The 27,692-nt window shown below is 42.3% G+C and overlaps 1 protein-coding gene across 5 annotated transcripts; it reads right to left on the bottom strand.

Moving 5' to 3' along the window:
* Positions 1 to 491: 491 nt before the first annotated feature.
* LOC110527315 (paraspeckle component 1) lies at positions 492 to 26,057 on the bottom strand. 5 transcript variants are annotated; one of them, XM_021608506.3, is made up of 9 exons: positions 25,086 to 26,057; positions 24,429 to 24,730; positions 24,216 to 24,311; positions 23,816 to 24,012; positions 23,131 to 23,215; positions 22,946 to 23,051; positions 16,734 to 16,791; positions 14,107 to 14,261; positions 11,990 to 13,475 (listed from the first exon to the last, which is right to left on the bottom strand). In XM_021608506.3, exons 1-9 carry the CDS (start codon positions 25,500 to 25,502, stop codon positions 13,254 to 13,256), a joined length of 1,638 nt encoding a protein of 545 aa, XP_021464181.3. In that variant the 5' UTR covers positions 25,503 to 26,057; the 3' UTR covers positions 11,990 to 13,253. The 5 variants fall into 5 exon arrangements, 3 of the variants coding, with proteins under 3 accessions (XP_090096241.1, XP_021464181.3, XP_021464182.3); XM_021608507.3 differs by having other exon boundaries at positions 11,990 to 13,472; XR_016497053.1 differs by lacking the exon at positions 16,734 to 16,791 and having other exon boundaries at positions 13,016 to 13,475.
* Positions 26,058 to 27,692: the final 1,635 nt, after the last annotated feature.

The raw sequence follows: 27,692 nt of genomic DNA, 5'->3' as shown, positions 1-27,692 counted from the left end.
AAAAAGTCAAGTGGTCTGAATACTTTCCAAATGCACTGTAAGACATAAAAGTAGCCTACACCTACAAGTGGATATCGAACAACTTGAACAGACTTTCCTCTGCACTGAATTTCCAGCTATTTTGCTATAACGCCGCATCTGACACAGAACAGGTGTCGGATAAATTCATTCCTAACGATTTCACAAGTTATGGCATTTTTGCATTATTGTGATCTTTGAGCAGTATGAGCTGTTTTCAGTGTCAATGAGGGTCCAAAGACAAGACCAAGACACCAACGTTGATTTGGCCTGTTTTTTTTTTATTGCTTTCTAATCAAATCTAGTCCTGAGTATTTTTTCACACAAAACTTGCTTAATTCATTAGAACAAGTTGAAATAATCTGAATTTCTAAGCAGAACAATACTAGCATGATAATCATACACTAAAGTCACACTCATTTGTCATTACCTCTGAAATCAATCAATAAAGGAATAAGGAACCAAACACTTGGTTTTTGAAAGCTGTATTTTTTATTTACTGTAATAAGAGACATAACACTGTGTTGAAGAATAAATAGGAGGAAAAAGCAACACTTACCTGTAGGGAATCCCAATAAAAACAGTTGGAATGAGGTAACACTGAAGAGCAATGTTAATGTTGTTGTTTTTAACCAGTTTGCTGGTCTCATATCTGCAGCATGTAGAGCGAGTGCACCTGGGGAACAGAGGGAGACAATGACATGATTAAAACCACCTCCACACCAGTCGACCTATCCCAACCCAGGAAAACCTCTACAGATAGAAATACATTGTATAGATTAGAACAGGGCAGCATGGGGTTGTTTCAACACCGGACCTCCATCTGTAAAACAGGCCATCATTACTACTCGTTATATTGATATGTCAATTGGCTTATGATGAGTACTGATAGATGAGGTTCATTTACTAAGTAGTTCAGGGTTTCCCAAACTCGGTCCTGGGACCCCTCTGGGTGCACACTTTGTAGATGACAAACACATATCGATTAAGAAAACAATTGTGTGTGTATGTGTCAGACAGATGCAATACGAAACTCCATGTGGTACATGCTTTAGTGAAACAGGACAAGTCAGACCGACCATTTAGAATGACCGACAGTGCTGCGGCCTTGAGATGTGCGAGATGGTCACCAGGTGATATCCACTAGAAGGACAAGCATCCTTCATTCATTGACTCCCTCATTAATTCATCCTTCATTCTACTAATACACAATGGGTTCCACCAAGTGGATTGGTAGTATGTCATGTCACAGAGGACAATGAAACAACATTAATTCAGGATACTAATGACAGGTGTATGTTGTAAGGACTGTTGTGTTAAACGGAACAGATGGCCCTAAAGCAGTGTTTGTCAGTCCTGCTGCTAGGAAACCAACAGGCTACAGAAATGCTGTTATTTCAGGTTCAACAGGCCTGAAATATTGAGATCTGACCAGGGACCCGGTCAGGTTCTATATTTCAGACGTTTGACTCAGATCTGATATAATTGTCACGGTCTCAGGTACGTGCAATTGAAATTGATTTACCAACCGGAACCGTCCTCTTTAATGTGTGTGTGAGGTGATGACAACTACGCAAGCTTGTGTCAGCCAATTGCAACTCAATAAAAATATATAGCTGAAACTGGGTCTGGCTGCTCACCTCACATGTGCCTTCTGATGTGGAGACGGAGAGAGTGAGTGAAAGGAGCCTTGGCCTAGGCTAGGGCAGTCATGAAATCTCATCAGCCGGTGATTGTCAAGCAAATAAGGTAATTGACCGTTAATTAACATGAACACATTTAGCCTCTCCTGTTTTCAACATATAGCCTACCATTTTAAAAAGTCAAATAAATCCATGTAACATAGCCTACACCTTCTAAAATAAATAATGGATTTATTGTGACAGGTCTAAAGAAGCATGGTATGAAGAAAATGTCTATTTCATTAGAATAGTATACTCCGAGTTATCCTTATGTTAGGTCTTGATGTGGCTATGCCAAATGGTTGTGGGCTACACTAGTTCCTTTAGCTGACAGGATTTGCTTATAATTCCGTGGCATTATTTCATAGTATTAAGAATTAAATTGAACAAAATGTATTTTCTCATAATGATTTGAGGGAGTGCGTTAACAAATAAATAGGTACTCCTTTATGCTCAAGTTAGAGTTATTAATGTAACTTGTTCTACAAATGTTGGGCTATATGTTTTGCTTTTTAATACATTGTTAGGCTGCATGATGATTTGAAAAAAGTCACTTGAAAAGGCATGAGCTCTGCTTTGTTTTTTGCACAGGCTGTTTACACTCCAATAGTCTCTCATTCACAATTTGACAAGCACTTGATAATGCCTCGAATTTCACGGCGGCATCCCCTTTGTGGCCTAATGAACCCTAAACAAATCCATGCCTTTTGCGGCCCGGAGTGCTGATTTGTGGACTTCTCTCTGAATGTGCTGCGCAATCCGAAGCGGCTCTCACTCACATGGCTCTCTGTCACGTGATCTAGTCATTCTTACAAGTGAAGACCGACATCGGGGATGCAACTGCGCCCGTCCTTATCTAATTACATGGTGCATATAGTAAAACCAAATGCATGCTTTTCAACCGTTCGCTGCCTGCACCCGCACGCCTGACTAGTATCACCACCCTGGATGGTTCCGACCTTGAATATGTGGACATCTATAAGTACCTAGGTGTCTGGCTAGACTGTAAACTCTCCTTCCAGACTCATATCAAACATCTCCAATTGAAAATCAAATCTAGAGTCGGCTTTCTATTCCGCAACAAAGCCTCCTTCACTCATGCCGCCAAACTTACCCTAATAAAACTGACTATCCTACCGATCCTCGACTTCGGCGATGTCATCTACAAAATAGCTTCCAACACTCTACTCAGCAAACTGGATGCTGCCTATCACAGTGCCATCCGTTTTGTCACTAAAGCACCTTATACCACCCACCACTGCGACCTGTATGCTCTAGTCGGCTGGCCCTCGCTACATATTCGTCGCCAGACCACTGGTTCCAGGTCATCTACAAGTCCATGCTAGGTAAAGCTACGCCTTATCTCAGTTCACTGGTCACGATGGCAACACCCACCCGTAGCACGCGATCCAGCAGGTGTATCTCACTGATCATCCCTAAAGCCAACACCTCATTTGGCCGCCTTTCGTTCCAGTTCTCTGCTGCCTGTGACTGGAACGAATTGCAAAAATCGCTGAAGTTGGAGACTTTTATCTCCCTCACCAACTTCAAACATCTGCTATCTGAGCAGCTAACCGATCGCTGCAGCTGTACATAGTCCATCGGTAAATAGCCCACCCAATTTTTACCTACCTCATCCCATACTGTTTATATTTATTTACTTTTCTGCTCTTTTGCACTACCTGTACATGACCATCTGATAATTTATCACTCCAGTGTTAATCTGCAAAATTGTAATTATTTGCCTACCTCCTCATGCCTTTTGCACACAATGTATATAGACTCTCTTTTTTTCTACTGTGTTATTGACTGGTTTATTGTTTACTCCATGTGTAACTCTGTGTTGTTGTCTGTTCACACTGCTATGCTTTATCTTGGCCAGGTCGCAGTTGCAAATGAGAACTTGTTCTCAACTAGCCTACCTGGTTAAATAAAGGTGAAATAAAAAAATAAAAAAAAAATATTGAAGATATGGGAAGAACTGTCCACATTTACTTTTCGTCAGCCAACAAGATGAGTAGGCCTAACAAACAGCAAAAGGAATAGCCTATGTCAATCTACTATCCCCCATAGTACAAAAGTTGACCTGTTCTATTCTGTGCGAGAAATAAATATTCCATACAGTCTGGGACAGTTGTGGGATGCGAGATTCCAAACGAATAAAACCACTAGCATCAAAAAAAAATTTTTTTATGCAATGTGGCTGAAGCAACAGATCAACACTTCAGCTTTAAATGTTTACTACATATTAGGCTATTTCTTCACATTATACACGCAGCAATGAGCACATGGTAGTAGGCTATACGCGTGAATGTTCCATTAGCGGAAAACACCATTATCAAAAGTGACCGCAAATGCAGTTATGCATGTAATGCTTTTATTATAAAAGGTGCATTTTTATGGTGAAAATTATCTTCCCCAGCTTGAAACACACGCTGCTTATGTATGCCAGTTAGGCGCCCTTTGTAAAGCAGATTAAATGTGCTTCATTTTAAGATGTTATTTGGCCACTTTAGTTGTGATACAAACTTTAAAACATATAGGCCTAAGGGCTATAAAATATGCTGGGCATAATTCACAAATAATAGTATATAATTCACAAGTGATAAGCTAATATCGTCACCCATCAGACTATTCTTGATTTATTCGTCTTTACATATACTAAATAATGTGTGAAATTTGTTTTGATTTAGAATGGACCATTATCATGCATGTGTATCGAAACAGGGGCAGCAGGAAAAAAATACATGTCATCTCTGCACTTACATAACGAATGGAGGAAGCTTTTCCCGGTGGTTTATTTCATGCCAGCCAGGTACACTATACTGCTGTTGTAAAGAGAAGCAATGTGCTTAATATTAGGAAAGTTGAGAAATAAATCTAGTAGGACTAGCCTATAGAAAGCTGATGGGACCCTCTTTTTATTAGCGACCATCAGCGGCCATCGCTCTGTTTTCTCCAGCAATTGCATAGCCTATAGAAATGTTGCAGACCTCCCAGGTGGCACAGTGCCACCACAGACTCTGGGTTCGCGCCCAGGCTCTGTCGCAGCCGGCCGCGACTGGGAGGTCCGTGGGGAAGATGCGCAATTGGCCTAGCGTTGTCCGGGTTACCACTCCTGTGGCAGGCCGGGCGCAGTGCACGCCAACCAGGTACATGGTGTTTCCCCCGACACATTGGTGCGGCTGGCTTCCGGGTTGGACATTTGCATTGATGTCAGTGATTAGAGGGACAATAGTGCGTACCAGGCAGTTAGCAAGTTTGGTAGACTACTAATGGCCATCAGCAGCAGCATCAGAGGGCTAGCCTAATTATTTTGACTAAACGGTCATGTGGAATTTGACTGACTGGGAAACACCTGTACCTGCGACTCGTGACCGCCGGTGTGGAGGTAATATGGTCACCGCAACAGCCCTAGCCCTTTGCGAAGATGGATTTTCATTGACGTAAAATTAGAGGATTTTGATTTAATTTATTCGTATCTCCATTAGCGACAAAGTATAATATAGTGAAAATATTATTTTTATATTGATTAGTTTGTTTTAGTATTGTATATTATTATTGCAAAAAGTGTTTTGTTTCTTTGTTGAGACATTTTTGTTGGCTAAATTAAGTTTGAACCGTTTTTTATTGTGTAGGCCTACAGAAGGCACACGCCTTTGTTGGTAATTGCTGCAATATAAGCCTGTTCAAAACTTTTGTGAAGGTTTAAACCAGTTTTGTTTCTTTCTGTTTAGACATTTTTTGGGGCCAAATTACACTGAACAATATAAAACACAACATGCAACAATTCCAAAGACTTGAGTTAAAGTTCATATGATGAAATCAATCGAAATAAATTCATTAGGCCCTTATCTATGGATTTCACATAACGGAGTACAGATATACAGTGCCTTGCGAAAGTATTCGGCCCCCTTGAACTTTGCGACCATTTGCCACATTTCAGGCTTCAAACATAAAGATATAAAACTGTATTTTTTTGTGAAGAATCAACAACAAGTGGGACACAATCATGAAGTGGAACGACATTTATTGGATATTTCAAACTTTTTTAACAAATCAAAAACTGAAAAATTGGGCGTGCAAAATTATTCAGCCCCCTTAAGTTAATACTTTGTAGCGGCACCTTTTGCTGCGATTACAGCTGTAAGTCGCTTGGGGTATGTCTCTATCAGTTTTGCACATCGAGAGACTGAAATTTTTTCCCATTCCTCCTTGCAAAACAGCTCGAGCTCAGTGAGGTTGGATGGAGAGCATTTGTGAACAGCAGTTTTCAGTTCTTTCCACAGATTCTCGATTGGATTCAGGTCTGGACTTTGACTTGGCCATTCTAACACCTGGATATGTTTATTTTTGAACCATTCCATTGTAGATTTTGCTTTATGTTTTGGATCATTGTCTTGTTGGAAGACAAATCTCCATCCCAGTCTCAGGTCTTTTGCAGACTCCATCAGGTTTTCTTCCAGAATGGTCCTGTATTTGGCTCCATCCATCTTCCCATCAATTTTAACCATCTTCCCTGTCCCTGCTGAAGAAAAGCAGGCCCAAACCATGATGCTGCCACCACCATGTTTGACAGTGGGGATGGTGTGTTCAGCTGTGTTGCTTTTACGCCAAACATAACGTTTTGCATTGTTGCCAAAAAGTTCAAATTTGGTTTCATCTGACCAGAGCACCTTCTTCCACATGTTTGGTGTGTCTCCCAGGTGGCTTGTGGCAAACTTTAAACAACACTTTTTATGGATATCTTTAAGAAATGGCTTTCTTCTTGCCACTCTTCCATAAAGGCCAGATTTGTGCAATATACGACTGATTGTTGTCCTATGGACAGAGTCTCCCACCTCAGCTGTAGATCTCTGCAGTTCATCCAGAGTGATCATGGGCCTCTTGGCTGCATCTCTGATCAGTCTTCTCCTTGTATGAGCTGAAAGTTTAGAGGGACGGCCAGGTCTTGGTAGATTTGCAGTGGTCTGATACTCCTTCCATTTCAATATTATCGCTTGCACAATGGTCCTTGGGATGTTTAAAGCTTGGGAAATCTTTTTGTATCCAAATCCGGCTTTAAACTTCTTCACAACAGTATCTCGGACCTGCCTGGTGTGTTCCTTGTTCTTCATGATGCTCTCTGCGCTTTTAACGGACCTCTGAGACTATCACAGTGCAGGTGCATTTATACGGAGACTTGATTACACACAGGTGGATTGTATTTATCATCATTAGTCATTTAGGTCAACATTGGATCATTCAGAGATCCTCACTGAACTTCTGGAGAGAGTTTGCTGCACTGAAAGTAAAGGGGCTGAATAATTTTGCATGCCCAATTTTTCCGTTTTTGATTTGTTAAAAAAGTTTGAAATATCCAATAAATGTCGTTCCACTTCATGATTGTGTCCCACTTGTTGTTGATTCTTCACAAAAAAATACAGTTTTATATCTTTATGTTTGAAGCCTGAAATGTGGCAAAAGGTCGCAAAGTTCAAGGGGGCCGAATACTTTCGCAAGGCACTGTACATCTGTAGGTCACAGATACCTTAAAAAAATAAATTAGGTAGGGGTGTGGTTCAGAAAACCAGTCTGTATCTGGTGACACCACAAGCTGCCTCATGCAGCGTGACATCTCCTTTGCATAGAGTTGATAAGGCCGTTGATTGTGGCTGTGGAATGTTGTCCCACTCCTCTTCAATGGCTGTGCAAAGTTGCTGGTTATTGGTGGGAACTGGAACCTGCTGTCGTACACGTTGATCTTGACTTCCAGAGCATCCCACACATGCTCAATGTGTGACACGTCTGGTAGATATGCAGGTCATTGAAGAACTGGGACATTTTCAGCTTCCAGGAATTGTGTACAGATCTTTGCGACATGGAGTGTGCATTATCATGCTGAAACATGAGGCGATTGAGGCGGATGAATGGCACGACAATGGGCCTCAGGATCTCGTCGAGGTATCTCTGTGGATTCAAAATGCTATAGATAAAATGCAATTGTGTTCGTTGTCTGTAGCTTATGCCTGCCCATACCATAACCCCCCCGCCACCATGGGTTACTCTGTTCACAAGTTGACATCAGCAAACCGCTCTCCCACACGACATCATGCTGTCTGCCATCTGTCCAGTACAGTTGAAACCGGGATTCACTCAGGAAGAGCACACTTTTCCAGCATGCCAGTGGCCATCGAAAGTGGAGGAAGTCAGAGGCCTGGCCGGTTGATGCCAGAATAACTACATATCCCTCAACGTGACTAAGGAGATTATTGTGGACTACAGGAAAAGGAGGACCGAGCACGTCCCCAATCTCATCGACGGGGCTGTAGTGGAGCAGGTTGAGCGCTTCAAGTTCCCTGGTGTCCACATCAACAACAAACTAGAACGGTCCAAACACACCAAGACAGTCGTGAAGAGGGCACGACGAAGCCTATTCCCCCTCAGGAAACTAAAAAGATTTGGCATGGGTCCTGAGATCCTCAATAGGTTCTACAGTAGCAACATCAAGGGCATCCTGACTGGTTGCATCACTGCCTGGTACAGTAATTGCTTGGCCTCTGACCGCAAGGCACTACAGAGGGTAGTGTGTTGTCGTGGAAATGTCCTTAATTACCAAATGATGAGAGAGCAAATCACACACCAGTCAGTGTAATGCTTAATCTTCACCTTTAATAATAATTAAGCTTTTGCAATAGCATTTTGACTTTCAACATTTCAGTATCTCTAATGAAAAGTTAAGAGTGGTCAACATAATGGCAACTGAGATCATTTATAGCAAAGATCCACCCCCCTAGTCAACATGACAAAACACAGATAATAGGAACTTTCACAAGGAAAGATTTTACTTGAGAGAGGAGTATCCCATCGCCAGACAGTATTTAGCTATAAATTGTCGTTCAGTTTGGTCTCCTAAACGAAGCTCTTATCTCGTTCTTGGTACAAAATAGTACCAAGACATAACCTCATCCAATGGTATATATCAATTGTCATTTTAGATACTCCCATCCCAAATACAACCCATCCTGGACAATCTCACGGAGAGGAGAGTGAGCCTCTAGGTCAAGATAAATAAGGGCAACCTCAGAGGGAACATAGAATGGTTCCACACTGCCATCCTCCTCTCCCCGATGGGAAAAGTAGGGAGTGACTGGCACACAGACATTGTGGAGCCAAGAGATAATTGGTTCCCCCTCAATCATCCCTTCACATGGTTTAAAAGATACGTTTACACATGACAAGCCTGACCTCTCCCCTCTGTGTGGCCCCAGTAACTGAACCCAGGACAGAGAAAGGATAACTGCAAATGGCCAACACTATAGTACAAAAAGATACCTTCTAAATGTCAAGTATCTCACAAGCATATTATGAAAATAAAACATCTTATCTATTTTACCCAACTAATTATTTTTCATCCCCAATGTGTACGGCCCAGTACATAACTGGGGCTAAGCTGCCTGCCATCCAGGACCTATACACCAGGCGGTGTCAGAGGAAGGCCCTAAAAATGGTCAAAGACCCCAACCACCCCAGTCATAGACTGTTCTCTCTACTACCGCATGGCAGGCAGTACCAGAGTGCAAGTCTAGGACAAAAAGGCTTCTCAACAGTTTTTACCCCCAAGTCATAAGACTCCTGAACAGGTAATCAAATGGCTACCCGGACTATTTGCATTGTGTGCCCCCCCCCCAACCCCCTTTTCTACGCTGCTGCTACTCTCCGTTTATCATATATGCATAGTCACTTTAACTATACATACTACCTCAATTGGGCCAACCAACCAGTGCTCCCGCACATTGGCTAACCGGGCTATCTGCATTGTGCCCCACCCACCCTTTTACGCTACTGCTACTCTCTGTTCATCATATATGCATAGTCACTTTAACCATATCTACACGTACCTATTACCTCAATCAGCCTGACTACCCAGCGTCTGTATGTAGCCTCGCTACTGTATATAGCCCGTCTTTTTACTGTTTTATTTCTTTACCTACCAATTGTTCACCCAATACCTTTTTTTAGCACTATTGGTTAGAGCCTGTAAGTAAGCATTTCACTGTTGTATTCAGCGCACGTGACAAATAAACTTTGATTTGATACGAGGCCGAACTGCAGTCAGGTCAAAACCCTGGTGAGGACTACGAGCATGCAGACAGTTTGTGTAGAAATTCTTCGGTTGTGCAAACCCACACTTTTATCAGCTATCCGGCTGGCTGGTCTCAGACGATCCTGCAGGTGAAGAAGCCAGATGTGGAGGTCCTGGGCTGGCGTGGTCACACATGGTCTGCTGTTGTGAGGCCGGTTGGACGTACTACCAAATTCTCTAAACATGGAGTCGGCTTATGGTAGAGAAATTAACATTAATTTCTCTGGCAACAGATCAGGTGGACATTCCTGCAGTCAGCCTGACAGAAGACTACTAAAATCACAAATCATCTTGAAGGACATGCCACTAAAATTGGATTTGACTAAATCTTCCCCCACTCCCTCGCAAACATGTGTAAGTGCGCGTCCTTATCACTCTACACATCCTCCCCACTTGCTCAATCATACAAATACACACACAGTATAGTTCTGTATGCTACGTTATATTGTCAAAGTAAAAAGAGGTAAATAGAAAAGCATTGTTTAGAACAGACATGTTCTATAACGTGTAATAGGGAACAGTGTCAGCTCTACACAAAACATTTCTATCAGCAACATTCTAAACACTGCTGCACCACAGAATAGACCCAGTCCAAAAATCTACATTTAATGTCTTAAGATGTTGCAAGATATTTGTTTCCTTTGAATTTAAAAACTGGCCAGCTAACACAAATTAAACATATATACTATATTCAAAATACTTAATGAGGGATGGACACTAAACTAATTCCTTCACCGGTTGCATTCACTCATCTGTAGTGGGTTTACCTGTGTTCAAGTTATAGACACACATACATATTTACACACACAAAAGTATGTGGACAACACTTCAAATCAGTGGATTTGGCGATTTCAGCCACACCCATTGCTGACAGGTGTATAAAATCGAGCACACACACCCATGCAATCTCCATAGACAGACATTGGTAGTAGAATGGACTAACTGAAGAGCTCAGTGACTTTCAACGTGGCACCGTCATAGGATGCCACCTTTCCAACAAGTTTGTTTGTCAAATTTCTGCCCTGCCAGAGCTGCTCTAGTAGAGCTGCCCCGGTCAACTGTAACTGTGAATTGGAAACGTCTAGGAGCAACAAAGTGGTAGGCCACACAAGCTCCCAGAACAAGACCGCAGAGTGCTGAAGCATGTAGAAATTGCCTGTCATCGGTTGCAACACTCACTACCGGGTTCCAAACTGTTCGTCGGGAGCCTCATGAAATGGGTTTCCATGGACGAGCAGCCACACAAAAGGCTAAGATCACCATGCGCAATGCCAAGCATTGGCTGGAGTGGTGTAAAGCTTGCCGCCATTGGACTCTGGAGCAGTGGAAACGCATTCTCTGGAATGATGAATCACGCTTCACCATCTGGCAGTCCGACGGACAAATCTGGGTTTGGTGGATGCCAGGAGACCACTACCCGCCCCAATGCATAGTGCCAACTGTAAAGTTTGGTGGACGAGGAACAATGGTCAGACTGTTTTTCGTGGTTCGGGCTAGGCGGGGTTGGATCCATTTTGGCCTTATGGGAGATCTGTTGACATGCCCTTTAGCAGGGCGTTGACCCTAGATGCTTCTGTGTGTCGCTCTGAATGGGAGTCTGTTGGATGACTGGTGTGGTGTAGTTGTTGAGCGGCTTCACTGCAAGTATATTGTATGTTTTGGATATTCAATCAAAAATAAATACATTTGGGGAAGGCCCTTTCCTGTTTCAGCATGACAATGCCCCTGTGCATGAAGTGAGGTTCATACATAAATGGTTTGTGGAGATCGGTGTGAAGAACTTGACTGGCCGGCACAGAGCCCTGACCTCAACCCCATCAAACACCTTGGGATGAATTGGAACGCAGACTGCGAGCCAGGCCTAATCGCCCAATATCAGTGCTGACCTCACTAATGCTCGTGGCTGAATGGATGCAAATCCCCACAGCAATGTTCCAACATCCAGTGAAAAGCCTTCCAAGAAGCTGTTATAGCAGTAAAGGAGGGACCAACTCCATATTAATGCCCAAGATTTTAGAATGAGATGTTAGATGAGAAGGTGTCCACATACTGTCATGTAGTGTAGTCACAGCTCCACTTGAATATACTTACCTGGAATATAATGCAAATGTTACACATTGAAGATCAAACACTTTCATCACACATACTTCCACACAACACTCAAGACAAGCACATGATTTTACTATGTTACTACACACACGGCAACACAAATTCTCTCGCTCGAGTACAGAGGTAAGTGCACGAGTACGGGATATTCAAATGTCATGATAAATTAACATAACACATGACAATATTACAAAAGTTTGTCTATAATGTTGAGTTAATTAAAATGCAAGAAACTTTAAATATACGTAAAAAGAATGAGAAATGACTAACAAAATGTAGAGTAGCCAATTGGTTCAAATTAAACTCCAGTGTATTAATCAGAATATCCGATATAGGTATTTTGCCTGGTTGAGGATCAATTACACCCAATAGTGATGTCCCGATACCAGTATCGCGATACTATGATATCAGATGTTCCTTGGCAAAAAGGAAAACACGAAGCAGACTAAACTCTGTGGTCCATTAATCTAGCTTCGCAAAATATTGTGTGCAAATAAACAAATGTGACTCTGGGTGACAACATAAGGCTGTGCATGTTTTACACAGACATCATTTTGGCTCTGCTCTGAAAAATTAAAAGATTAGTTTGAGTTCATAATACTTGAAACAAGGATGAAGGTGAGAAAAATCCCAAAATATCTAAAAAGGCAAAAGAGAGAGAGAGAGAGAGAGAGAGAGGCTACAAAAGTTTTTTTTTTTTTTTTTTTTACTTCAATCAACTTAGTTTTCACAAAATGGCATTTCAGTTTTATTGCAGTTAGCCAAACTACTACTACAGGATGCAATGTACTGGAAAGACATTCCATGGACGGGAGGAAATCAAAGTAAGCTAACCATTGCAGAGGCAATGCAGGTCTTCACTTGTTACTAGGATCTACTGAAAACAACAATAACAGGAGGATAGGATACTGATAGCAAAAAGCAAGAAACAACATCATACAGAAGTTTATAAGCCATCTACAGACCTGCCTACATCAAGATACATCACAGTTAATATTGGCCTAAACCTTACCTACAGACCTGACTACATCAAGATACATCGCAGTTGATATTGGCCTTTGGCGGCCAACATTGAAGATTTGTGTTTTTGCATGACTATTGGGCCTGGCTTTTGATATAAAACAAGTATTTTTCCCCCTCAGTCAACATTTGGGACACATGAAGAAGCTGAGGGAAATAATCAGCCCAAATTAAAAGAACAGAAACAAACATTTGACGAGAAAATAAATCAGTTATTTTACATAATGAGAAAGGAAAAGCAAGAGATCCAAATATTGAGCCTTGGGGTACACCGTTGAAAAAATGTAAACATAATAACACAATTAGTATCTGCGACGTTTGTTGTTAGGCCCTTCATAGTTTCCCACAACAGGGATTCCCCTCCCGAAGCCTGCTGGCCCCCCCACTGCAGGCCCAGGCCCTGCCCCCATAAGCCCTGCCCCCACTGCCTGTTGCTGCTGAGGGGACTCGACACCTGGACGGCCACTCATGGGGGACGAACCAATCTGATTAGGAGCCCCCTGGGGGAACCTATCGTTGCGCTGCTACAGCATAAAGGGATAGGGTTGGTGGAGATATTATGAGCAGTCCAGATGCAGAAGAATCAGATGGGAGGGATATTCAATAACAATGTTCATTTTGGCGAGGGAATGAGAAGGCGTTCCAAACGTCAAAGTAGGCAAGCAGAGTAGTTCCGGGCAGAGTCAGAAGAGGGAGAGAGGAATCATTCCATTAGTTATGGGTGCAGAGCTGATTTAAGCTATGAGAATCCCTTTCCTAACCCACACTAACCTCATGATGTGAACAGTGAAGTCAGGGGAGTAAATGTTATTATTAACCTCAATTTGCTAATCACCACCAAGGGATACAATGATATCATGATTAAATATACCGCAATGGTAGGGGAAAAGATGCCAGAAAAGACCAGCTGGACGAGATATCTGTACCATAAACTATTCAAATCAAAGTCACTGGCAAAACACCTTGGAATGTAATATCCATAAGCAGCATCTAAATAGCCTCTGGCATCTCCTCTCACCACTGGTTAAAACCTGAAAACAATACACTGCAGTTTCTATTCAGCACCAAGGGTTGAGCAGGTTAAGGAGAGCGAGTTATTGAGAGAGAAATTGAAAAGAGGTTGAGAGTAAGCGCCCATCTTAGCGCATACATTACCATGGCTCCATTGTCTGGCATCATGTTTGGTGCGCCCATGTTTGGAGTTCCCTCGGGGCCCATGGCTCCGGCCCTTCCGCTCATGCCTATGCCAATCATTTGAGGGGGTCCCTGGTTTACACTGGCCCCGGCAACAGAGGCGGGGTTAAACCCATCTACACGCAAAACAACGTAGCATCGTTTGGTCACACTGGAAGTAAACCCCACCCATCACACCCCGTGTGCACTGTTTGTTGTTGTAGAGTGGTGTAAAAATCTCTCAGGGCTGACAGAGCTAGCTAACGTTGGTTGTTGGTCACACAAGCAATGCCAATTATGTAGGTGTCCAATGTTTTATTTTCCTAGTTTGACAGGAAAAATAAGGCAAAAATATTGAGCACGGTGGTACACAATTGAAAACATATCACATTTTGTTAGTCTGTGGGGAGATATCCATATCGATATATACACTGAACAAAAATATAAACGCAACATGTAAAATGTTGGTCCCATGTTACATGAGCTGGGGGCCTAATGAATTTTTCAATTGACAGATTTTTTTCCTATGAACTAACTCAGTTAAATATTTGAAATTGTTGCATGGCATATTTATTTTTTGTAAAAAAAAAATATATATATATATATATATATAAAAATACTGTTTTAAAAACATACATACATAATTTGTTAATGATTTCATAAGGCAGGTTAAAAGTCTACAGCACCTGTAATCATTAGGCTATGCCTTAAAATTGGTCAAATTGAATTAATATATAGCTGAACAACCAAAAACCAACGTTAGCAGATAGGTGCCTACAACAGACTATTTACAGGTCATTGGGAACAGGAGCAGTGTATCATACCATTCAATCAACAGAGTAAGAGTTCCATTACAGTAAAATAGCAATGTGGGACAAGCTGTGAGAGGCCCTCAGATAGTCTGGATGAATTTCCGATTTCAGGCGAAAGAACGCCATCACCCAGTTCTGCTTCTAGGTTAAAAACCGTGACTGCACATCACCGTTGCCAGATACTCAACCCCGGACCCAAATCCCATTCACAGCATTCATAGCCATACGATACAGGTCTTTAAAAGCATCCGTAGGATGACAAGGCATTTAATAAAAAAATAACAGTAATTTTTTAAAGATTTTTTTAAAGATAGAAAATGTTGCATCAACTACTAATGGAAACACGAGTAAAGAGTTCATAATGCTTTCTAGGTACTAAATGAGACAGAGCTGTATTAGTTATGAATTGACCCCACCCACCCACACTGCTAGAAATGAACAGATTATCAACTTTTCCTAGATGGCATATGTGCACAGAAATGATACTGCAAAAAGCCCCCCCCCCCCCCCATAAAAATAATCCACCATCTCATTGAACAACACACGCCATTATGTTTGTAAGTAGTAAACATACACACACATAAAATGTAAATACAAACAAAGGGATGGGTTTATTCTAAGCTTGTAGATAAGAACGTTTACCAAGTGTTGGATTGGTGGCTACTGCGGATACAAAATATTTGCTAAAAACCCTCAAGCTAGAAATGTTTGTTCGGTTTGGGCCTCATCTATTGTTCGAATCAGGTAACCTTCCACATGTGTGGCACGATAAATAAGTAGGTCTGTAGAAAGAGCAAAAGTGAAGTTACATAAAACATTAAGGACTAAAGAAAACAATGGTTTCCTTCAACCAGTTGACTAAATAACAAATTACCTGATAATGAAAAGATCATTAGTGAAGTCATCATGTAAAATTCACACTAAAAAAGGTAGATGTGACTTTCTACAAATTGATGTACTCAGTTTCTCCACACAAATCAGGTGTAAAAACAAAAGAAAACCCATGACTGAAATTTAAGTCAATCTCAGATCGACTGCAAAACTCCCTTTTCATTCAAATAAAAAAAGGCATGACCATCATTACTTGTCAGGAAAGAGGATCATTTTGTACATGTATTAAAACTGAGTTATACCATTTAGCCATTAAAACAAACAAAAAATCTCTAAAAAATGTAATGACGGATATCCTTTGCAGTGATGGATAACTTTAACCCCTCCACGATTACTTGTCTCACATTCCCCCAAAACACACTTACACCCTAGTCACTCTCACATATAATCAGTGACACAAAAACATAATTAGCATGTTCTCGGACTACGACACATGAGCATATTTCCCCCAGTAGTATTAGTACTTCAGTACACACAGTATGTAGGTGATGTGCAGCCCCGGGTTACAATCATGAAGTGGTGAAGGAGCCACCATGAACCTCACACAGCCCATCCCGTTCAGAGCCTCACAATATATCTTTAGCCCTGCTCCGAGCCCTTTAATGTCTGCCGACCTGAAGGAACTAGCCAGGTGCACACAATATGGCGGGGGCTCCACCTAGCCTTCTTAGGGGGAACTTCTGCCTTATGGCTGGGGCGGCAAAACTCCAGTAACTTTCCTCAAATTCCCAGGCTTTCCAGGAATCCCAGTCCCTGGGAATTGAGAAAGTTACCAGAATTTCACAAACCTAGCCATATGGCCAACACCTTCCCAGTTCCTTTAGATCTGTAGACACCGAAAGTGGGAGGGGGTAGTTTATGGTTGTTTATGGACCAGTCAGTGCTGAGTCATCGTTATGACCCTACCTCCCATATTAATGGCTCCACGAGGGCCCAGTTCACCCATTCTCATTTCCTGTTCTCTCTGGAAGAAGTGAAGAAGAGTGGTGCACCCGTAAACCTTGTGGACAATAACTACTAGGACCATTAGGACATGTGTAGGATGATTCCTCACACATCACAACACTCACACAGATATTTAAGCAACAGCCAGGGAATAAGGATAATAATGTTCTCCCAACTGTGATAGAAAAAGTCATGAAGGAGGAGTTACAAAAGCTGTGTGTGGAATGATACTGTATTGGATATGTAAGAATTTAGTGTGAGAGGAGCACATACAGAATGATCATCTGAGTTCCTAGGTTTGCTTAACAAGTTACTTATGTGTCTAGTATGGATTCTCAAGGTCCATTTAAAAAGGCCAATATGGGTCTGTATGTGATAACTTAATATGGGCCAAGCCAAAATACAACATGGATTTATTCCAAAGTTGATCAAACACTAAAGTGACCTTGTGGTAATTACAGCCTAATAGAGGAATAAGGGTTACTGATAAATATGCAAGAGAAAAGATAGAGAAGTAGATAAATCCCCTCCACACATTAATGTTCAGACAACCTAAACATTAGTAAACACAAATATATATGTACACTACACAAACCCACAAATGAAGCTGTACAAAGCACACACATTATCAACACTGACATCCCCTCTCACATAAAATATATTATAAAGGACATGCAATAAACATGCCCCCACTCGCTCTCTCACACACACACACGTAAGTACACATTATCACTCAACTCAACCCCCCCCACAGACTCGCAGACACAAATAATATGCAAATACACTCAACATCCTCCCAACTCGCTCACTCACACCATCATACAAATATGATACACATACTGTATAGTCCTGTGTGCTACGTTATATTGTGAACGTCAGACGCGTTACAGATAGAAAAGCATTGTTTAGAACAGACATGCTCTGTAACGTGTAATAGGGAACAGTGTCAGCTCTACACATTGCATTTCTACCAGCAACATTCTAAACATTGCAGAACCACAGAATACACCTCCTGGTCCAAAATGTCTTAAGATATATGTTGTCAAATCGGAGTTTCCTGTGAATTTTAAACTGGCCAGCTAAAACAAAGTAAACATGGGTAAATAGTACATATATTACATATTAATATACTTTATTTCAAATCATGTTACATTTAAATAGTTAATGAGGGATGGACACTAAAAATCCTTCACCAGCTGCATTCACTCATCTTTTGTGTTCTAGTTATATAGTTACAGCTCCACCTGAATATACTTACCTGGAATATAATGCAAATGTTCCACATTGAAGATCGAACACTCCCATCACACATACTTGCACACAACACTCCCTCAAGACAAGCACATGAAGTAGTTTAAGTACACACACACACACACACAAATTCTCATCACAGACACACACACAAGGCAACAAATTCTCACACACACACTCTCGTCTCTGTTGAGTACAGAGGTAAGTGCAGTATGGGAAGTTAAAATGTCAAATTAACATGACAGTATTACAAAAGTTTGAGTTAATTAAATGCAAGAATCTTTAAAAAGAAAAAGAACGAGAACTGGTAAACGAGAAACAAAACAAAATGTACAGTATTTGTTGGAATTAAATCTCGAGTATTGATCAGAATATCTGATATAGGTCTTTTGCCTGGAACAATTTCCGCAGAAATGTTTATGGATAAAAACTCCCTAAAGTACAGTAAGCACTACTACTAAACATTTTTATTTTATATCTTAAAAAGTAACTAGAAGGTAATTATCAATTAACAAAAAATAGTGGGACTTGCTTTAGGTATTTGAAAGTATTTGTGTGGTAGTTGAGGAAATGTAAAACATTTTACTTAAGTGAAGAATTATAGCCAAAGTTAAATGATAAAATATCTAGTCTGATAAGCCCATACTATGATAGACAACTATAAAAACCTTATTACTTTGGCGTGTAGGGGAGTTAGAGCACATATTTCATCACAAATACAGTAAATACACTCAGACTACAACATTTTTACTCATAAGGAATTAGAAAAGTTGCAGACTATAATTAGGGGTGATGAATATGTTACACCTAGTGGTGGAAGTTTAGAAGTTTGTTAGTGTTAAATTTAAGTCTGGTGTAGTAGAGGGCGTGACTGATTTATAAATAGTGAATAGTAGCCTTCAGTGGGAGACTAGGTAGTAGTAAGTAGCCCAGAAGTACTAGTAGCAGTAGTCTACATTGCAGTAGTGACTGTTTTAGATAGCTAGGCCATGTGTTAGCTAGAGTAAGTGTTATAATTTGATATTGCTGTTCTGATTTCAGATTTGAAAAGCAGGCTAAAGATTTCATACACTAAGTTATGAAAATAGTCAAAAGTTTGTAAAAGTGAAGAGATAGTTGATGCGGTTCCTAAAACAGCTGTATAGTTTGATTGTTAGAAGATAATTCCGTTCCCGATTTCAGATTTGAATAGCAGAGAAGACAAATATTTAATGTCCTCTAAGTTTTGTCTAAATTGTTGGGAAAGTGGTCAAAGTAGCTGATGTGTAAAGTCACATTGTTATACAAAGTTTTTTAAGGACAAAAAGTTTAATAATTTAAAAAGTATATATGCAGGGCCTCCCGAGTGGCGCAGCGGTCTAAGGCACTACATCATAGTGCTAGAGGTGTCGCTACAGTCCCGGGTTCGATCCCAGGCTGTATCACACAACCGGCCATGATCGGGAATCCCATAGGGCGGCACACAATTGGCCCAGCATCGTCCGGGTTAGGGGGAGAGTTTGACTTCATTTGTCTCATCGCGCTCTAGCGACTCCTTGTGGTGGGCTGGGCGCCTGCAGGCTGACCTTGGTCGTCAGGTGAACGGTGTTTCCTCCAACACATTGGTTTACCTGGGTTAAGCTGGCAGGTTTGGCAGGTTATGTTTCAGAGGACGCATGACTTGGCACGCATGACGCATGACCTTCGCCTCCAGAGCCCATTGGGGAGTTGCAGCGATGAGACAAGATCGAAATTGGGGAGAAAAGGGGGTAAAATTATTATTATTAAAAATAAAATGCTATGAAAAAAACGCTATACTTAATCCAGACCAGTCTACACATTTAAAATGTGAATGGTATTTCTATCTGAAACGGTGTTAGAGGACTACATAATAACAACCATAAGTGTTTTTAAAAAAAAAAATTAAACTATATTTCAAGTGAAGACTTTTGCTAGTGCCACTAATAATAGGCCTACATAATACTGTAATCCTGTGTATGTTTTACACGAGCACAACTTTGGCACTCTGGATGACGGGACACATTGAATACAAAGTGGTGCCCAATTGATAGATCTTTAAAAGTTCTATTAATGCCAGACACTTCTGACTTCTAAGTTGTAGTTTAGCTTTGTCTTATGGACTTCTATTCAACCATCCCTTTTGGTTTTCATTCCTCGGTCGATAGCACATTAAGTTAGGGAATGGAGCATCGTTCATTTTTTAAAACTTGCACTCGTCTTTTCCTACTAGCACTTACTACGACTGATATGTGTCTGTCTCACCTAGCTTTCTTACGATGAATGCACTAACTAAGTCGCTCTTACTAAAATGTAAATGTAAGAGGGAGACAAAAAGTGTGTTAGGTATACGCGCTGTTCGTAAATGTGTGTGAGGCTTGCGAGCATGTTCTGAGATTGCCGCCAGTCTAACATCCCTCCCAAGACTAATGGTAAAGGGTAACGACAATAGATTATGTTAATCCTTGTGCGGGTTGTTTTGGGTTAAGCTGTAGGAGTTGTAACTGTTGCATAGGAGCAAGAGTGCATGCTAAGAGTAGTGTAAGGGTGGCTGTAACAGCAGAGGGTGCTTTGTACGATATTTCCAGCCGGTCCTCTTTCTCTACGGCCTCTCAACACACAATAGAAACAGAGAAGAAAAGTTATTATGCAGCAACATCATAAGACACATCACATCCACAGGCATGCAGTAATACAAGTGCACTAAGGGCTAGGTAGATAAACACATGTTTCCTGAGAATGTCAGTATGTTTCCCAACCCATAATCACAGAGTTGCAATGATGAAAAAGTTGACTGGAGACTATTGAAGTACTGAAAATTGGGACCAAGACTTAGGCCTGAAATGAAAGACATTAAAATCCACCTAGAAAAAGCTGATGACAGATTCCTCACCTCTTTGCCTGTGTTTTTGTCAAGTGATTAGATAAAGTGAAGATACCAAAGGACACAGCATTTGCACAGTGGCCATTTATAGACATGCCATTAAAATTTTAACAGATTGACATTCAAGTTACCCTATCGCCTTCATGGAAAACATTAGAACTATTCTGAGGACTCTCTCTGGAAGTGAAGTTACTCTCATCTGGAACACACCCAAGCATCACAAATGAGCATTGTGGTGAAAGGGTCTGTCAATCATTAGCCTCTCCCCTCTTAATATTCCCACAAGAAAGCCAAGCTGTCAGTTACAGGATCTAACTTACTTCAGACAACTCAGCAGAGATAGAGCAGTATTTTGTTCTAGCAGGTGTCCCTCTCCCATACTACTTTAGTAAAATAGGTGTTGAAAACCCAGGTAAATACAACAGGCATTTGAATTGATGATATACGTATAACGTGGGACAGCTACATGGTGTTTTATGTCGCTAGCTGTGAGGCTAGTATTGTGGACACACGGCTTAGAAGGGCTGCTACTGCTGGACATCAGTTTGGTGAGAAACATACACCCTGAAAACCACAGTAAAACACAGATGAACCAATATGAAAACCCCTCGGCCTTTCTCTTTTGGTTTTAGCAGATCTGAAGAAACCAGATGGGTGAAAACAAGATGGTGGCTGTCAGCTGCTACCCTAAGCCCATTGGAGGGTTAGGTTGAGCAATTGCTGCACTGCTTACACCTATCAGTCCCGTAAGAAGGAGAATGAATAGTGGCTTGAGGTCCATTTCAGATCAGGTTTGTGTCTTTCAAGCTAAAGTCTTTGGAAGATACCAAAACCAAACCTAAAGCCCTGTTGGAATTGTGACATGCTACTTACATAAGAAATAGCACTAAATAGGTAGTAGGCTACCCTAAACTAGACCAACCCAAAATACATTTTTAGTAGACTTTCACACACAGGACTACGATACACTATGTTCATCTGTAGTTACCTAGAAAATATATGCTCCTATAGTGATATGGGACACTATTTGAAAAGAAAAGGGCAGCATTCTGGGATGCTTTAGGAATGGGTATTCAAAATTATTTTACTATTCAAATAACATCACTTATATTTTCCAGATATCCGGATAGTCGAAAAATGCACATGCACATGGCAGAGGTAAACAGAGGAGATACTGTGTTTCCGGTAGTTTGGCTAACAGCAACAACGAAAGAGAAGTCCGTGATAGAACCGATTCTGCTACAAAAAAAAAAGGTTTTCTGGTGAGTGTTTTGCATTGATCTGTGTCAGGTATTGTGGAAACTCTGTCAAGGGAGTGCCTGTCATTGCTATTTGAAGTGGGGGGAAATGGCATAACGAGTCGGGGCAGCCTGGAGGGCTAAATACCCAGCAGTATCTCAACTCACCGCTATAGAAACTACATTCAAAGGTTTGTTGTTTAATTCAATTAAGAATTTCAAATGTCCTGGTATTTCTTTGTAGATAAAAATATCCCAATGTTGACGTAATATAGACAAAGCTTTTCCATCGTTAAAATAGGTCTAAATAAATAAATACATTTATATCTAAAAAAATGAACACTCAAGTAATTGAATACTAACATTCGGTGGGATATCCGGGTATTTAATTAACCGTGCCTGTCCCTAGTATGCTTGATCATCATCATCAGTGTGACGTAGAGTGGTAGGACTGTTAGGCATCTTTTCTCAGCACCCAACATGATCGATGGCCCCGAAAAATCCCTATCATATCCGAGAATGTTCTCAAAATCCCCATCTAAAACGCAGACCCTCAGCAGAATCATGTGAATGAAAGTGTGTGAACACTGCTTCCCTGAATCGAAGAAACTTAAAAATAAAAAAAAGTGTGATAGTTTGTGTATTCAAAAACCAAGAAATGAGTGATACTGACTGTACTGATGTGAATGTCTATGTTGGCTGTGTGTGTGTTCTCCAAGTGTATTCACACTCTTCATGAAATTAGGCTTGAACCGGTCTGACCTTTGTGTGTGCATGTTTGTGTGTCTGTCCGGTGAACTCACGGTGTCCGCATAGTTTGGCTTGAAGCCGTCCGGTTGGCGTCTCATCTCTTCCTGCTCTCGATGGCGCTGCATCATCTCCTCCTCCTGCCTACGCCTCTCCTCATGTCTACAAACAGGAGAGAATGTTTAACACACACACTTCTGACAAGTAGAAAATAGAGTGGGAGGTACACACACACACGTACCTCATCTCTATATTCTTGCGTTTCTGCAGCTCCTGGTTGCGAAGCTCCTCCAGACGTCTCAGCTCTTCTTGACGCCTCATCAGGTCTGAGAAAGAGAAGATGAGAGAAATATGGGTTGGCTTAGTATTACATGAGGTCTGAGAGAAAGGGAATTACATCAGGTCTGAGAGAAAGGGGTTGGCTTGGTATTACATCAGGTTTGAGAGAAGGGGTTGGCTTGGTATTACATCAGGTCTGAGAGGAGGGGGTTGGCTTGGTATTACATCAGGTCTGAGAGGAGGGGGTTGGCTTGGTATTACATCAAGTCTGAGAGAAAGGGGTTGGCTTGGTATTACATCAGGTCTGAGAGAAAGGGGTTGGCTTGGTATTACATCAAGTCTGAGAGGAGGGGTTGGCTTGGTATTACATCAGGTCTGAGAGAAAGGGGTTGGCTTGGTAATACATCAGGTGTGAGAGAAAGGGGTTGGCTTGGTATTACATCAGGTCTGAGAGAAAGGGGTTGGCTTGGTATTAATGTTTTTCTGTATTCACATGTGACAGTTTCTGACAACACTTGAAGTAGGCCTATGGCTATGTCTGCTAATGTTGAATATGCGCACAACACAAAAGGTAACATGTTAACTTTGTCCTTGAGAAGTGAGCGTCTTCCTCAGTGTGTGTGAGAGGTTCCTCTGAGTGTGTGTACCTTGTCTCATCATCATGAGCTGATGCTCGTGCTTGGCGGCCTCCATCTCTTGCTCCAGCTTCTCCTTTGCCTCTCGGATGTTGCGCTCAACCTGGTCTCTCTGCTGCTTTTCCATCTCGTCCAGGGCCTTCCAGCGGGACGAGTACTCAAACTCAAATGTCCCCGGCTGGGCAAACCGCGGGGGGTGCTCCCTCTCCCTGGAGAGACGGGGAGGAGAGGGGTTAGTGGCTGGACTAAGACCTGCAGGGAGACCACGAGGAAAGTGGAACGGTGCACACAAACACACCTACAGGCAAGTGAATAAATCAACAAATTCATACTGGTTATGATAAAGAACTCTGGTTGTCAAGACTGGTACAGAGAGTAAAACTCCCAATAGGAGATTGTGTGTATAACGTACTTGTGGTAGTGTACAGATTTCACCAGCAACTTCTCTGGGAGTCCATCTTCTTCATCCAGCTGCTCGGTGGGTTCCACAATGGCAGGCCGAGGAGACCTGGAGACAACATGGTGAGATGGGAGTGATCACTCACACTGCTTGGAATTGATTTGGCATGTTTGGGTTATTTCGTAAACCAGGTAACTAAGTAAATGCAGTCGTTGGTTGTCTTACGTGGTGAGCAGCAGCGCCCCGTCAGCACAGCGATCCAGGGCTTTACGAGCACAAGGTTTGTTGGCAAACTCCACGAAGCCCTTCCCAGTGGGCCTTCCACGGTCGTCCACCACAACGATAGCCCTTTCCACGGGGCCGAACTCGGAGAAGGCCTCCTCAAGGAGCTCGTTGGAGACCACGGGGGAAAGGTTCCGCACCGTGAGGGCAGAGCCGTGCGTGGCGAAGCGGATCCGGATAGGTCGGTTCCCCAGCACTATGCCGTCCAACTCTGCCTTGGCAATCTCCGCCAGCGTCCTGGTTTCCTAGAATACCAGGTCAAAGGTTAGGCTCTATTGATAGCAAACTTTCAAACGTTTTTTATGCAAGTCTTGATTGATTAATGAGAATTGCCACCTAGATAGTGTTGCCATAAAATCTAGTCAGGTATGTTTCAAAGGGACCCAATGTATCAAGTAATGAATGGCTTCGGGTGGGGGAGTAGGCTTAATAACAGGTCAGGCAGACCCATCCGCCTGAGTAATAAATCGTAGCTAACTAACTAGGGGAAACAGATGGCTATCGATACTAATGCGGCCTAAACGCCAACATTCAAAAGGAGCTTCCTTCACCACGGAGTTAGATATTACTGATTAACGTTACTCTAATACGCAGTCTTACCAGTCGAATGAAGCCGAATCCTCGGTCTCGGTTGATAAACACCTCGTTAGCCTCGCCATACTTGGAAAACAGCTTTTTGAAATCATCCTCCGTGAGGTCTGTCGGGAGGTTACCGATGAACAACCTACAACGCTGCGTGAAGGTTTTCTCCCCGGGTCTCCTGAAACTCTTTATATCCAGCGTCATCTCCTGCGACTCTCCGGCTCCACCCTCCCCCTCTGCCGCAGGGCTGGCAGCCGTCGGCGGCTTTGGTGGTGGGGTTTTCCCATCCGCAACATTCGGCCTTCGCTCCATGCCTGGAGAGTCCATGTTGCGCTTTGTGTGCTGCTGGTGGTACTGCTGCTGCTGCTGCTGCTGAGGTTTCGGCGACGGTGCGTTGTTTTGAATGTTGACCTGTTTTAGATTTCGGTGAGCCATACTTAGAGCGATATAAATCCCTCACAATAGGTATCCAGTAAGTATAGCTTTGAATGCGCAGAAATATTTCAGAAACGAAGAAATCTTGCCTCCTTTCAGTCATCAGCCAGCGAAGTGCGGCTGTAATTCAAAATGGCGATGACTGCGCGCGCATCGTTGACGCGAGGCATTCAACGTGGCTGTGTTTTCCCCCTTGGCCGCTAGGTGGTGTACGAAGACTTTCACAAGATCAGGGATGTCGGGAAGGTTTTGCATGGCACCGTAGCATGCTGATGTTGGTGTCGCACTTTGTTCAACATGTTCACACATGTTCAAGGTCAATGGGGCGGCAGGGCAGCCTAGTGGTTAGCGCGTTGGACTAGTAACCGAAACCCACTGTTCCTAGGCCTTCATTGAAAATAAGATTTTGTTCTTAACTGACTTGCCTGGTTAAATAAAGGTAAAAAAAAATATGTCATGGTGCTGCCGCTGACACTTTACTATCTAAATTATTGATATTCGTAACAACAGCATGTTGGTTCCCTTCCCAAGGTGGGAACACTATGCCAGTGGAGTATTACTCCACTTGGCAGTGGCAGTGGCACTGGTAGGCTCACTATGCTTATTGCTTATAATCATTAATGCCATTTAGGCCTGGGGCAGAGCTCAGTCACTCTGTCTATGGTCCAAAGTGTATGGGAGGGAAGGGGTTCATGGGGTGATAAAAGGGATGGTTGGTCTCTTTGTGCCAGATGTCTGAGACTGGTCATGTGATAACGATGGCATTCACGGACCTTCACACAACTAAATGGCCCTGTAGCCACATTTTTGCCCATTGTGATGACAAAAGACACCAGGGTCACTGGAAACCAGACAGACACAGATGCCTGACAGTAAAAATCACCCTATTCCCTATGTATTGTATAATGTGTAAAAACGACAGGTATCTGATTGTAAAATAAAACCCCTATTCCCCTATTCATAAGCTGTCATTACTTTTTATGACAGCTGGTATTATATCCTCATTGCAGGGCCCCACCTTACTGTCAAGTAAGGCCCAGTTGTTCTTGTCTCCTATTGTCTGACTCAGGAACACCATCATTTGACATTGCAAGCCATTCAGCCACTCATACAGTAGGTATGAAGGGCGCCCAGTCATTATTAGAATGTTGCTCCCTCATCTCCATAGTGATCTGTGGGGGGTGACTCAGAGTAGGATGTACTAAGATGCCCCTAGACATTGATCTTAAGTCAGTTTTGTGTTCCCCCTTAATGGTTATTAAGGTGATGGTAAACTGGTCCTAGATCTTTACCAACGGTCCATTTCTACCTGGACAAGCTCAGTGGCAAAATATTTTATAGGTATCTAGCTCTGTGATGGGCTAGTTACCCAGCATCTGGTGTCTCTTTACCAAAGTTGTCAGGCAGATGCCTGATACACCCAATTTATCGTCTGTGTGCTAATGTTTGCATAGCAACGATAGTCTTTCCAGATCCCTGGAAAGGGTCACAGAGAAAAGTTTGGCAGCTAACCTTCACCTGACTGATGTGTGTGTGTGTCACATGAACACACACACACACACTGCCAGGCTAGTGGCCGGGGATAGAAAGAGAGGGGAGGAGGGTGATTAGTTTTTGTTGTTAGGGCTCAATCCCCTGTGCTTTCAGGGGCATAAAGGAAGTGCTGCTCTCAGCAGGGTCAGTGGGCTAGGTCTGCAGGGGAGGCTAGTGGCGAAGGGGGAATTATAGCCAGAGATTAACTAAGCAATCCTCTGCCAATCACATGATATGAACTAGTGTGGCCATGAAAAAACAACAGGGGGGAGAGAGAGAGAGACCACCTAAAAGGAAGCGATTCCTACACCTACCACCTACAGAGAGATGAACCTGGAGAAGAGTCCACTAAGCAAGCTGGTCCTGGGGCTCTGTTCACAAACACAAACACAAACACACCCCACAGAGCCCCAGGACAGCAACACAATTAGACCCAACCAAATCACGAGAAAACAAAAAGATAATTACTTGACACATTAGAAAGAATTAACAAAAAAATAACGCAAACTAGAATGCTATTTGGCCCTAACAGAGAGTACACAGTGGCAGAATATCTGACCACTGTGACTGACCCAAGCTTAAGGAAAGCTTTGACTATGTACAGACTCAGTGAGCATAGCCTTGCTATTGAGAAAGGCCGCTGTAGGCAGACCTGGC

Source organism: Oncorhynchus mykiss, chromosome 7, assembly GCF_057628025.1.
Source record: "Oncorhynchus mykiss isolate SJ-2025 chromosome 7, ASM5762802v1, whole genome shotgun sequence".
NCBI classification, from domain to species: domain Eukaryota; kingdom Metazoa; phylum Chordata; class Actinopteri; order Salmoniformes; family Salmonidae; genus Oncorhynchus; species Oncorhynchus mykiss.
The sequence above is the reverse complement of the archived record's forward strand: the minus strand, read 5'-3'. Positions and strand labels throughout refer to the sequence as shown.